The 13,922-nt window shown below is 40.7% G+C and overlaps 2 protein-coding genes across 3 annotated transcripts in view; one reads left to right on the plus strand and one right to left on the minus strand.

Annotated features, from left to right (window-relative positions):
• rapgef3 (Rap guanine nucleotide exchange factor (GEF) 3) overlaps nucleotides 1-1,690 on the plus strand; it is a 26,803-nt gene extending 25,113 nt beyond the window's left edge. For both annotated transcript variants that reach the window (XM_082520263.1, XM_082520262.1), the window contains 4 exons: nucleotides 34-98; nucleotides 203-257; nucleotides 427-498; nucleotides 641-1,690. In XM_082520263.1, the coding sequence (XP_082376389.1) occupies nucleotides 34-98; nucleotides 203-257; nucleotides 427-498; nucleotides 641-759 (311 nt within the window). In that variant the 3' untranslated portion in view covers nucleotides 760-1,690. The remainder of the gene's footprint in view (nucleotides 1-33; nucleotides 99-202; nucleotides 258-426; nucleotides 499-640) is intronic.
• Nucleotides 1,396-13,922, minus strand: part of itga5 (integrin, alpha 5 (fibronectin receptor, alpha polypeptide)) — a 33,958-nt gene continuing 21,431 nt past the window's right edge. Inside the window, exons 19-30 of the mRNA XM_082520260.1 lie at nucleotides 11,834-11,901; nucleotides 10,289-10,439; nucleotides 10,091-10,183; nucleotides 9,450-9,529; nucleotides 9,219-9,299; nucleotides 9,011-9,116; nucleotides 8,553-8,711; nucleotides 7,851-7,958; nucleotides 5,151-5,264; nucleotides 4,443-4,544; nucleotides 4,192-4,314; nucleotides 1,396-4,064 (exon numbers count right to left, since the gene is read on the minus strand). Of these exons, the coding sequence (XP_082376386.1) occupies nucleotides 3,981-4,064; nucleotides 4,192-4,314; nucleotides 4,443-4,544; nucleotides 5,151-5,264; nucleotides 7,851-7,958; nucleotides 8,553-8,711; nucleotides 9,011-9,116; nucleotides 9,219-9,299; nucleotides 9,450-9,529; nucleotides 10,091-10,183; nucleotides 10,289-10,439; nucleotides 11,834-11,901 (1,269 nt within the window). The 3' untranslated portion in view covers nucleotides 1,396-3,980. The remainder of the gene's footprint in view (nucleotides 4,065-4,191; nucleotides 4,315-4,442; nucleotides 4,545-5,150; nucleotides 5,265-7,850; nucleotides 7,959-8,552; nucleotides 8,712-9,010; nucleotides 9,117-9,218; nucleotides 9,300-9,449; nucleotides 9,530-10,090; nucleotides 10,184-10,288; nucleotides 10,440-11,833; nucleotides 11,902-13,922) is intronic.

The following is a 13,922-nucleotide window of genomic DNA, read 5'->3' on the forward strand; positions in this document are numbered from 1 at the left end:
ATACTAATTACTTCTGTCCCTTCCTATATCTAGATATGACGTTTATCCATGAGGGAAACGCAAACTACGTAGACAAACTGGTCAATTTTGAGAAAATGGTATGGAAAAGTTATTTTCAAATGTTGTTATGTAATTGTTTCCTTACAAATCATATCCTCAGTATAGACTGACTTGAAGAGTTTCCTTTCTCACCTTGTCGTAGCGAATGCTTGCCAAAACAGTGAAAATCGTTCGAGGATGCAGAAGCCAACCTTATGGTAAGTGATAGTTTGGCAGCAAAATGATCGGGCCCACTGACTTCATACCTTTGAGACTGTATGCATTCAGGAAAAGTTGGAAGTAATTCACATGCATGTTGGAGTAAACACATACAATGCAGTTTTGTGCATAAATCGGGTAAGATAATGTTTTATTTTCCCTCTGCAGTGCCTTCATCTCCACAGAGAGGCCTGGCAGATCGTATGTTTCTGGAAGGCGCTGCTACTCGCTTGTCTACATGTAAGCCACATCTCTAATGCCATTCGACAGTTTTTAATATTTTCTTCATAAGATCTATAGAAGGTTCAGTTTAACCTTGTTTCTACAAAAGTACAAAAACTTAAACATGTGCAGATTCAGGCATGATTTTAATCTTTTCTAGATTCAGATCACGCCTTTCCTCTGCGGACTTCCACAAACATCCGGCACTATATCCAAAACCTGAAGGTGATTGACAACCAGCGCAAGCTTACGCAGCTATCGAGAACAATCGATTGCTAGGAAATATGACTGAAAATGTGCAAGGACTGTGAAACTGAAGCAAAATCACAGCCGAAAAATTAACTCTGTATAACGGAATAAAACCTCCAAACTCATCTCAATTAGAGGTGGGAACTGGACCTTTGGAGATGTAGCATCCCATGGAAATTCATTGTTACTTAAGGAGTTTGGACATTACTGGAGAAGCTTTCTGCACAGCAAAACATTGACAGTCAAAATGGGCTCTGTGCACAGAAATGAGCTCCAGTGGCCCTGACTCTGTGTTGACAGGACTTGTGGTTATTCAGAAAGCCTTATGTCACACTGGTGTCTAAACATTTCAAGTGATCCCTTCAAAAGGAAATGTTACAACATGATGTACAGTGAAGTATTCTTGTCTTTGGTGTCAAAATTCATTTTGTGAAGTTTTTTTATACTGCTGTCTGTGGAAGAATCACATTGTTTTTTCCACAAAACTGCCATAAGAACACAGACCTGTGCCACAATTAACCACTTTAGGTCAGTGCACAAGTGTTTTCACATTAAATATATTGTATCAGATCATGTTTGGCACTAACTGACATGCATAATTTCGTATATTATTTTCTAAATAAATTATTTTCCCACTAATGTGTATTTAATGACAGTACAAACATGTTTAAAAAGGAATCATTTTATTTAAAGTACAAACCGTAACAGGTAAAAATTGACCTTCAAAGAGCCCCCATTCCACCTGACATTAAAGGGTCTCCCCAATATGGGGTGAGGATATTCACAATTCTCCATCTTATTAATATTTACAACACCTTTTTGAAAGTCCTGGCTAAGACATGTAAATAACAAAATGAAGAAACCAGTGCTTTCTCCTGATGTAACTGAGGAGGAAGAAGTAAAATTATCCCATCATTATAAATAATGATTTTCTGTGTTTCGTTTAAAAAAAAAAAAACAATGTCTACTGACTACATTTTAGGATAAAAATAATTTTCCAAACGCAAATTTTGTGGACTATCTGGAAAATTGTATCTATCAACTACAAGGGGATTTATGAAGAGAATTTAATGAAGCAAACAAATGCATTGCAGACGGTCAGTATGATGCTGTTTGGACAGGTGCAACACCAGAGCACATAAATCACCAAACTAATTCAACATACCAGAAATGTGCTTGTATTTTTATGAAAATCTATGCTACAAAAAGTGAGATCAGAAAGGTCCTGCAGTGGTGAGTACATATGAAGTGGGAAAAATCCTTGAAAAACAAAAACTTTCACACCTGAAATAATGCTTAGTGAGAAAAAGCAAGTGAACCACCAACAAAGGATTTGGCTACATGTTCATCACCTTCACACGTAAAGGTCTGATTTATCACAAATCAATCACAAACAAAACATAAATCAAAAGAAAGCACTGTAATATTAAAACAAGTGAATATAAATATTGCACTTCCAAACAACATGTAGTTCCCAGTGCCTAGCTGTCATCCCTTTGTTAGAGGTATTTATGCTATCAATTTTAAAAGTAACGCAGAACTGGTTAAGCTCAATTATCTCAAGCTACTGATGTGATTGGCATAAAAAGGACTAGGCAGTGGGAAAGGTAATAAGGCAAAAACAAACATTCATAAATATACCATCCACACAAATGCATGTATTCATGAAATCTCGCATGTATACATGTAAACACACACAACTGGAACGGTAACTGACAAGCACTAAGTATTTACATTAAGGACACATTAAACTTATGCATATGTCAAAAGAAACCAACACGAGGCATTTTAATGTTGCGTCCCTGCAGCCTCTGGGTGTGGGATGGCTTCAGCTACTTCTCATTTTAAGCATGGGCAGCATTTACACAAAAAAAGAGAAAAAAAAAAGAATAGAAAAATACAGTATCTCACAGCAACACACATTTTATGCTGAAAAAGAATCATTCTGCCTTCAGCCTACTGTCGAGGCTACAGGATTGCTGATTGTCATGTCTTCAGTTTAAAAAATATATATATCATTATATGCTTATTTCCTCCACCGTAAGCACAATTTGCTTCATTTAGGCTTCCATCTTGAATGAACCCAATCCAAACAAAGCAGGAGTAATGACATTAAAACTAAATCTTGAGAACACTGCGTTTTGACAGAAGCACCACACTGCTTCAGGCCTTACATGAGGTTTCACAGGTCTGTGGTGGTTCCAGTCCCATCCCAGTCGACTACACAACAATGACATTGCCAGCACTGGTAACTCTCGACTCAAACATACAGGATTTAAACAAAGTGATCAGTAGGAGTCAAATTCAGAACTCAAAGGAAGGTCAGTCAGTCTTTGGTGTCTTTGGAATAATATCAGTAGATTTCCTTTGAGTGCAAAAACAACTTAACCCGGCACTGTCCACCAACCTGAGGCAGAGAGAGATCAGTTCCATGGTCGGGTGAGAAATGTCCATCTATGCATTTTTTTAAATTTCCGGAGTGGTGGAGTGGTGGAGCATATCCCAGCATGCACTGGGCAAGAATCAGCACCTCTGAATAGTTGGGATTTAAAATTACTTAAATTTTAGCAAAGGAATTGAATTACAATTAGCTATGAAATCTGAGCTTTAAAACAGGTTTTGTTGTTAAATATTTGTCGATGTAATGTAGCCTTTACTAAAGGCAGATAAACAGTTTTCTTATTTTTTGTCAATTAAATGTGTTTAGGAGATATCAGAATACTTTCAGGCCTCAGCAGGCAGCATAATTCACAGCTCCTAGATGCCACAAGCAACATGTGGCCATATCCTGTTAGAGGCAGCAATCATATCAGATCATTAGCACCAATATAAGGCAGTTACAGGGAAATAACAAAATGATCCATACCAAGAATCCATAAAATTAAACCCATCTTCCTGCATCTGCAGGTTGACGGTAGCCTGCATTTCTTCTGCAGTCGTTTTTTGTTGTACAGTCCAATGTTAGCCTTATGCATTGACACAAGTTCCATTTGATAACAGTCCAACCCTGCCAGCAAAAAAGACATAAATTAAAAATAGAAAAAGAAAACATTCATTTGGCTTTGAGATCTTTGGAGTTTTGTCTTCCTCTAGTGCAGCACAGTGGAGTTCCAGTAGTCTTTCTTTCTTGTAACTCTTCAACTGCTTCTGTCTTTCTTTCTTTTTTTTAAATCCACTCTACATATTCCACCACAATTCTCCGTTGCAATCATATGGCCAGGTACTGTGGTTTTGGTAGCTTTGGTGGTCTTTTAGGCCTCAGAGGCAGCCTGCGGTTTGAGTTCCGCTTTCTCCATGGCAGTGCCGTAAGGGTCAGATCGTTTGAAGAAGCCCAACTGCAAGAAGAAAAAAAAACATTTCAGAAATGCAGGAAACATAAATGAGAACAGAAAACCAGCCCATTAATTGATCTTTCAGATCAAAAGCATGCTATGATTCTTTTTATATCACAGCAGTACTCACTCTGTATAAGATGTATATGAGAAGAGCCAGAAGCAGTAAACCAGCCAGAATAGCCAAGATGATGATCCACAGTGGAACTGAGTTCTCAATATCCGGCTTGTTCCAAACCACTGGAGTCACCACCTGAGGATGACAAGACAAGATGTCTTCTTCCAAACTACAACAATACAAAAATATGTACTAAAAATATAGATTTGTGTGAAATGAACAAGTTCTAATAAATTGAATAACTTAATAAACACATTAAATACCTTTTTGTTTCCACTGGGAAAAAGTTTAGGCTGGATTGCATATGGCATCTTCTTCACACGGTATTCTGCCAGGCACTCCAGCACATATTGCTTATAAGCTCTCTGAAGAAGAAAAAAGAAATTACATTCAAAATGCATATAATATACTAGTTATACACTAGGTGGCGACATTGACCATGTGCATCTCCCTGCGAAACACCCTTTAGCATTCCTACCCTATGAGAAGCTGTGATAACCAAATATTAAATTTTCAGTACATACCACATAGATGGGAAATAATCTGTGTATTTTAGACATGACAAACACTGGTAGAAGCTGCAGTATGAACACCAGTGTGGAGCAAACTGCATCCTCAGAAAGCAACCGGTGTCTCATTTGTTTAGGCAAATATGCGTAACTGGTAATACTGTTAACTGATTCAGAGCTGCTGCTGAGTACAAATTGATCACAACCAAACATGTCTTACTGACAACTCCAACTATTTGCCTTTCCTAGCAGCACATTTGAGGTCGAGTCTCAGTGTTGTTTTAATAACGCTTTAATAAAAATGGCTTCTTACTTCCTCCCAGAGCCTGACATGAGAAAATATACAGCCACTGGTAGGGGAAGATCAATTTATTACTGTATTTTGTCTTATGTTTGGAAGATATGTAAAATGTACAGTATGTGTGTGGGGAGTTTGTATGGCAAGGTTCTTCCCCCACAAACCTCAGTGAAGGTCTCAGCCCAGACACGGGATCGCATTTTAAGGATAGCTGTAGTCCCCTTCTGCAGAAGACCCACATTGCATTCAACTTTCCAGCAGTCCACAGTAGAGCAGTTCTGTGCAAACAGAGAGAATGCCATCATTATGATGTGGTTTGCGATGTTAAATACATTTCAAGCCATTTTGTGCGAGAATACCATCTAAAAAAAAAATTTATTCCCACTAAACTTAAATAATATGACAAAGCCTAAATTCAAGTGGAAGTTATTAAAGCAAATCTAAAAACTAGCAGAACAGATAAATAAAAGCCGGTGGAACAAATATACAAATATAACAAAGAACCCAATGTTATGATCCCTATTGCACGCCTGCTTCGAATTAGATTGAAGGAATGTCATGAGACTGTAAAAATGCAGCATGCACCACTCGCCACATTATTGCCCAACCACTAAAACCAGCCCATTTTTCTCAAGACTGTAGAGTACACAATCTTAATTAGATCCCCATAGTGCAGCTTGATACATTTAACATTTTAAAACATGTGCACACTCTGTTTTAAAGGTGCTGTAGCCAGACCACCCCTAGACTGAGAGGTTTCGGCGGGTTTCCTGCGGGAACCCATTAGTTTACTTATTACACAGAGAAAGGCAAAAGTAGGAGAAGAGGGTACCCGCCTAGTTCCTTTAGGCTCAGTCTTAGACAGTCTTAATAATTATTCAGACAGACAGAGAGCATATCAGTCTGTTTCCGTTCGGTAGTCATGCTTGATGCCCAAGGGCAGCAGGGCCTCAAAGGTTTGTGAAAATGACATGCACATGGTCGAATGCCAAAGATGCCTCAGACCCAGTTCCCACATATATCCTCACTGGCAGGATTATGTGGTCAAGAGCTGGATCATGGAGGCATGGATCCTTAATAAAATGACAGTTGAGCTTGAAAACACAGCTACTGTACGGAAGCGGTCTGTAAAGTTTTACAATTACGCTTCAATGGTGCTAATAATAAATTAGGTGGTTTTGAATCAGAGTGTTGATCAGGTAAAACTACTGTTAACTGCAGCCATATTTCAAGTAAGATAATGAGAGCATTTGGTAAGGTAAAACATAACAGAACTATCAAATACGTGGAAGCCCTTTTTCATATATGACATGCTTGATGTTAGATTTATAATTAGTTAATCTTGAAGCTGACAGTTACCGTTGCTGGTTCATAAATATGGCAGTCATTCAACATTAATAAGGACAGAATTAAGACTAATACGTGTCTACAGTCAGTATGTTAATAGATTGTTAATAAAGAGGACTTTGGTTCAGCCCCTGATAAAGATAAACATCTGCCAGGTATCCCAACTTGGTAAACCCATGAGGTTTTAAAGGCCTTAAACATACGTGTAAAGCGCTCGGCCATTATTAGCCTACAAATTTTTTCCATCCTTCCATTTTCTTAGCAGCTTGTCCAATTCAGGGTAGCAAGGTGGCTGGAGCCTATCCCAGCTGTCATAAGACGAGAGCCGGGGTACATCCTGGACAGGCTTGCAGTCCTTTGAAAGGCTAACACAGAGAAACAGGCATTCACATCTACGGACAATTTAGAGTCACCAATTAACCTAACATGCAGGTCTTTGGACTGTGGGAGGAAGCTGGAGTGCCCAGAGAGAGCCCACACAAGCACAAAGAGGACATGCACAGAAACACCCCAGTCGTCTGGTATCTTTGAACCAAGAAGTCCTGCTTTTAGCAAGCAGAAAAGTCTGTAAAGTGGTTTCAAATGTATTACATGTGCTAGAACAATAAGATATACCACTATTATCTTCAAAGAGCTCCCCATTCAGTGCCACTGAATGTTGCATGTCCCACAACACAATGAAAGTGAGGCCATTTTAAATCAAAGTAATTTGGAAGTCTTTTGAGTTTTGGTGCAGTTAATCCCAGTCCTTCAAAAACTAAACAGGTCATCTACAATTCTCACCATCTCACCTTCTCTGACCACAAAACAGTAAAGCATTCTGATCAAGACTCGTGCTGAATGGAGATGTCTATTCTCTCAGGCATAAGGAAAAAGTGCAGACACAAGAGAAACAGGAGAAAGGGCTGCTTCATACTAGAGTGTCATTGGACATGCTTGATAAACGACCACAGTTAGGAGAGACGGGCACAGAGACAAAGACTTCTTTGGTAGAGGCAGGTATCCACAGACAGAGGGAGATAGAGCAGCTACCTACAGCTGGGTGGATCAATAGGACCAGTGTGTGGGGGCTGAGCAGGCTTATAACACCCAGAGCCAAAAATTAGAGACAAGTCTGTGAACTAAGCAGTGCATCACAGTCAAAAAGCCTCCCATGCCTTTTTCCCCACCACTACTAAAGGCTCTTTAATGTTAATCACCACAATGGGACAAGCCTGTAACCTCTGACCCCTCCCTTTTAACGACATCATAACCTAATTTCCCGTCCCCAGAGCTTCATGTAGGAGCAGGGCCAGTGTCACCAAAACAGGGTCGCACAGAAAAGCATCAAATCTATAGTTTCAAATATAAGTTTATGTGTGGTGCAAAAATGAATTTACTTCCATCATCATACTTACTCCAAACTACAAACTAAAGTCCCCGACTGCTAGACTCCACCCTTTTGTCCGACAGGGTTCATTCATGCATAAAACATGTTGCTCTTACAGAATGTGACAATTTCCCGCTAAGTGCCTTACCAGGTTAGTCAAATGAGCAAGCTGATTCTTGTGGACGTCCCTCCTCTCGAGGCGATGCTCATGGCCCTTTAGCGCCAGAATAGGTGACTCCGTGGATGAGCGCTGGAGCTAAAGGAAAACAGAAACACACCAGCCACCCATTAGAACAACACAGATACTGACCTCACTAGGCAAAAAAAGTGCACCACCCTTTCTGTCAATATAAGACCTAATGTTAGCATGACCCTGAGGCTTTTCGTCATTAATCAGAAGCATGTGAGCTCTACTCCTTATGGATTCCCATGGAAATACACCATACTTAGCAATTCACTAGGGGGTGGGAAAAACATTAGATCACAGCTAAGACAGATGACCACTCACAGCTCTGCTCAACATCTGTCAAACGTCACATGTAAACACAAACAACCACACTAAAATGTTTTGCCCACAAAATCCCCAAGTTACAACTTAGTATGAGGGGGTGTTGTAGATGAATGAGTGTGTTGCTGGGTGAGGTGGTTCATCAAGCTGTGCTGAGCATAGGGAAGAGTTTGAACTTCAAAGCAGTGGTGGGGAAAGTGTCCTGGGTGGAGTCGAGATTCAGGGTGGAGAAGGTGGGTGTGGGCCAACCGTTGGGAATCACACAGGGAAATGATGGGAGATCTTCACTCTCTGACTTTGCCTCATTTGACCCTGAGAGGTGTTCATCTGAATGTCACTCACTTTAAGGTTTCGGTGGTTCATGTTTTTGTCAGCTGTGCAGTTAATGGGGCCTTCAGTGGAGAACTCCAGAGGGTAAAGGAGAGTTTGACCTTGGACACGGAAAGGGCAGCGCAGCTCAAGTAGGGTGTGGCTGATCCTACTAGGGCCATTGTTCACAAGCTGGAAAAAGGAGTGAAAAAGAAACATTTTACTATATCAAACATTAAAAAAACTGTAAGAGTCCCCTCAAGTTTTTCATTTGTTTCTCCAAGCAGTTTCTTTCCCATGTTGAAATATTAATATCTGGTGTACTTTTTTTAATCCACAAATCCATGGATCTGCACTGGCGCAAATCCCACCGTGTGATCTGGTTTTCCTCCTCTGTCTTCCTCCTCCTTCTTTTTTTTTTAAACTATAATATCTGCTTTCCAAACCAATCTGCTCAACCCCACTGAGCATGCACAGCTAACATCGATTACCTCATAGATGTGTTCCACGGCAGGCCCAACGTCCACCTCCACGTTGTAATTTTTGGTCAGTTTCCAGTTGGCCGGCGGAAAGAAGACCTTATCTGGTCGAGACACACTTAAAATGGGAAGGAGGGGTATGAGAGTATGTGTAGGGAGGCACTAGGGATTTAATGAAGTCACAAAAGCACGAATGGGGGAATTCTAACACTCAGCTCACCCCTGTAGAATGACATCAGCCTTAACAATCACCTCCAGCTTGGAGGCTACAACCTCACTATGGGAATTATTCTCATTTTTGCTGTGGAAACAGAGAATGGAAAAAAAAGAAGATCTGATTAGCTGATGTAATTTGAGAGTTGTGAAAATCAGTACTATTAAATCAGAAGTAGTTGATATTGTGTACACTTTTGCTATTTTTTCCTGTGTTGGTGATCACATGAAATTGTACCTGCGGATTTGCGCCTCGAACTGAATCGTTTTGTGTGTGTCCTTCAGCCGCGGCACTGTGAAACGTAGGCCTGCCCAGAGCTAAGGAAAGGAAGTTCAGACATATTAACATCCTCTGAATTTTTTCTCATTACAAGTAACAGAGAAAAGGAAAGGACCTAAAATTACTGACTGACTGCTTGAGCATGTTGCAGCACAAAAATGTGACTTCTTGTTCCTGTGCTGCACATTATTAAGGGGTCATTCAGTCAGATCCATTTACAATAAAGAAGTCTTTTTGTCGCTTTGAGTTAACATGTAGCCAACTGTCTTGCACCGCAAACCTATTAAAAACATGCTGACTTGTGACTCAATCAATAAAAAAGGGAACCAATAGAACAAATGTAGCCTGTACTTCCTGCCACACCATTTCCTGACACACGTTGACTTTTCCTGTGCTGTCCACACCCAAAATGAAGATCGCATCACTTCCTTTTTTAGTTTCTATGAACTGATAACTGATACATTAAATTTCAGATACTATTTATATGTCCTATGTAAACAAAACAAGCAAACAAACAACCTTGTTTGTGTCACAACACTTAAACTTCTTAAGCACTGAGCTAAAAGAGAAAGACAGCCAAAAGACAACATTGCTCCTACATTGGTGCCCGACTTCATTGGGTTCCCCAAATCACAGCTGAGGTATCGGGTCTGGTTCTCCGTCTCATAGCTGCAAGTCAACTGGGTCAAGGTCTGGAAAAGAGGACAGACTGGTCAAACCACATCGAAAGAAAATCATCAAGATTAAAGTCCCAATAGTCCCAAAATCAGGGTGTCAGTTTGATTGTTTCTATTCACCTCATTATTGCGGGCAATGCCAATGTAGTCAGCTTCAGGGGGCAGCACCACATACAGGTCTGCTTCATACGCCCCTCCCTCACCCTCATTCCTGGCATTGAATGTCAAGGTCAGTGAGTTGTCATCACCAAGGTAGACTTCCTTCCTGTCACTGAGGACCCAAGGAAAAAGAAATACAAAACAAAGAAACCCCCAAATGATTAGTTGGGTCACTAGATAAATGCCTCCATAAATAAACATGGATTAAGTTGTTTTCCAAGTAAACGAGGGCATTCTTTGTTCCCATTTGCTGGCAGTGGAACAGGCAATAAATTGCAAATTGCTCTAATAAAACTAATATAACTGCATGCTCTGTGCTTATAAGATCTATTTTATTTAGAACCTGGCTGCAAAAATGCAACAATTAGATTAATCTCAAAATAGCCCACTTTACATAATTTTTTTCCCCATGTGATATTAAAGACATACAAAAGGCGCAGAATTATAAAGCATCTCCCAATTATTGCTTTTTCTCACTCCCTACACCTTCCTCCAAAGCTAGGCACAAAGAGAAATTCCACAAGAAGGGCTACAAGGGCACTTTTAATTAAAGTCTATTCTCATAAAAGCAAGAGACAGCAAAAGGGAGACGAGTTATAAAGCCGATCCTCTGCTGGCCAAAGATTCAGCTGGGGCCTGATTTTAACTGACATGGCACTTTTTAAAGCAAACAAAGCCTCAAAATTAGAAAACACCACAAAACCCTAAGACTTCCCTGAGGGACCCTTGGTCTAACAGGTTATGTGATTTGGCAGCGGAATAGAAAAAAAAACATCGTACAAATGTTGGATACATTTTTCTCTGAAATTCCACTAAATCATGACCATCTGATCACCCCCTCCAACAACTATTAGGCTGCCATAATTTACTGCAGAGCAGACGAAAATCAACAAAGTATAATTTTAATTGCACTAATCACACTTTCTGCGTCTGGGTTTCTATCGGATGGGGCGCAGCAGAATCCCAGCAGGTTGTTCCATATGTAATAGATAAGTTATACATTGGGAAAAATGGGGTCAGATGGTAGATAAATATAGGAATGTGAAATCAAAATGACAGAGCAGAGCAGGGAGTATCAGGGAGGCAGTTATTTTTGAGAAAACTGCTAACAGATTTCTCGAATCAAAGTGTAGCGGGGATGGCGATGAAGACAGGGTTGGGCCTCTTGCAAACAGATTCCTTTCATCTTTTCTGTCTTTCCCCCTTTAGCATTTGTCACAGCACCTGTGGAGCTGAGCTATTTCCTGCTTTGTTTTGTTTTTAACGAATGGTGCCCCTACTGTACTTCAAAATTGTAGCTATTAACACTCACACTCACAGAAAGTAGAGAACAACAATAACAGCTGTTTTTATGCTTTAGGGTCTCTTTTTGCATAGCGGAGGTGAAAATTTCAGTGTTTGTAATCCTGTTCAGGGTTCACTGTGTAATATCCATTGAACTTTATTCTATTTTCTAAAACCTATATGCTCTGGGATTTTTAGCAACAGCTAAGGAAAAAGACTCACCCGCTAACTGCCAGCTTCAAGTCAGGAACACAGATGTTGTCCTCTCCACAGTCCAACAGAATCTGTGCCTAGAAGATACAAATTGAAGATGATAAAAGTCTGAATATAGGGGTGCAGGCCAACATCACACAGTAGGTTGTGACACTTATTCTACACGTGAAGAGAATTAGGTACACAAGATAAATCACAAGATCTGTTTAAGGAAGAGAACAAGATGAGTGTAGCAAGATGCAACATGCAGTATGACTAATATATTCCACCACCTGTCTCTGGACCACCACCCAAGATGCACACACACCTGGACTGCAACCCCTCTTATTTACAAGACATCATCACTACACATCAGACAGCTAAAAACACAGAGACAATAACTGCCTCAGTGAGGTCATGACAGCAACAGACAGCCTGATGAGCCAGCTGTCCCGGCACGCACGTGCTTTCTGTTTGCAATGTAAAACTGGGGGAGATTATAAACAGGGTGCAGATCAGAGCCTGTACAAAAGAAGATACTCCTATGGAGCTGAGCACAAAGCAGCCAGCTCCCAACTTTAACCAGTGTCCCACATCACAGCGCTATGTGGTAAACCGCGCCTTCACCACACACTACACCACTGTGGAGCATGATCAAATGTAAAGGGAGAAGCCTACAGCCTAAAGGAACTTGCTGAGACATAAGATATCTCTGGTGACCTGACAGCAGGAGGGATGGTTCAGAGATTACAGTGGAGGGAAAGACAAGAAAGGAGCAGAAACACTGCCGGATAAGTGGATGACCGCTGAACGTGTGGCAGGGAAAGCCCTGTGGATTGCTAAATTGCATCTCGCCGCGACTATGACAGTGTGATGATGTTCATGATGATAAAGACAATAAATAGAAATAGAGAAGAAGATTAAAGAGAGCCAAGAACCCCCCTTGTCATTACACCATCTAGGAGCTCTAATTATGCACACCATGGTAACCACCATGCTAACTTGGCCGCATGTGCACCCCAGCTCATATGTCTGTTTGGGGCAGGAAAACAACATTCGTACCACCATTACTGTACTTAAACAACATCAACACTGACATCAGCATGTGACATAATGAGTCCAAGTATCATTTGGCAAAAACAAAACACAACCTTGGCAATATGACTGGAGCACATTCATCAAAATCATATTCAATTGGTCAGACGACTTTGTTTTAAGAACAAGGAGGGCATTGATTCACAATTTCAGCCGGTTCCAAGTTCTCCAAAGGTGGCTGCAACTTGAATCTTTACTGGCATGCATACAAATGCATGCTATGTGCAAGACGAGCGATGCGATAGCAATTAATAGATCCATCATAATGCCACAAATCTTCACAGATACATGTGGAAAATGTTAGGGTGAGAGAGTGAGACTGCACTCCAGCTTTGAGAGAGTACGAACTTGGCAGAGTCTATGAACTGTTATATCGCCTTCCACACATTCTCAAAGCATGTGTGGAAATCAAGAGGGCATCATGTATCTATTCTAGGCCAAGGCTGTGGTATAATAGTCACCATACTCTGTTTGTATACCGTTATATTCATACAGAGTAAAGCAAAATTAATTAAATTTGTTGGCAGTCTGACACCACTCCTACTCTGCTTTTATACATTCAAAGAACGGATTCAGGTTTATGGCTAATTCTTTCTCTCAGGCTTGTCTCAAGGTCTTGGTACAGCAGTAGACCACATCTGTTGGAGGCCCAAAAGCTTTGATATTTAGGAAAGAAAAACAGCAGTGACAAGGTCCAAAAGGAAAAAAGAGAAACACACAAGGGTAGAGAACGAAAAAGAAAGAGATGGAGATCAAACTAGACTGATTGCTATTCCCCTAATGCTCCAATCTGGTGGCTGTTGCTGAATTAAACATATGGTGCGTGCTGTGCCACAGCTGAAAAGATGCCTTCATGTAGAAATGCTGAGACACTTCAACCAGAGGGGCCAACATTCTGTCCGTGCCCCTCCCTGAAATATTGACCATCCTTCTGTGCCTGCAGCTCTGAAAACACTCACCTCAGTAGCTAAGCAGGCCAAGAGCTACTCCTGCTGGGACAAGGAAACACGCCACTGTACATGTG

Source organism: Aulonocara stuartgranti (genome assembly GCF_965226115.1).
Source record: "Aulonocara stuartgranti genome assembly, chromosome: 20".
Lineage (NCBI taxonomy): Eukaryota > Metazoa > Chordata > Actinopteri > Cichliformes > Cichlidae > Aulonocara > Aulonocara stuartgranti.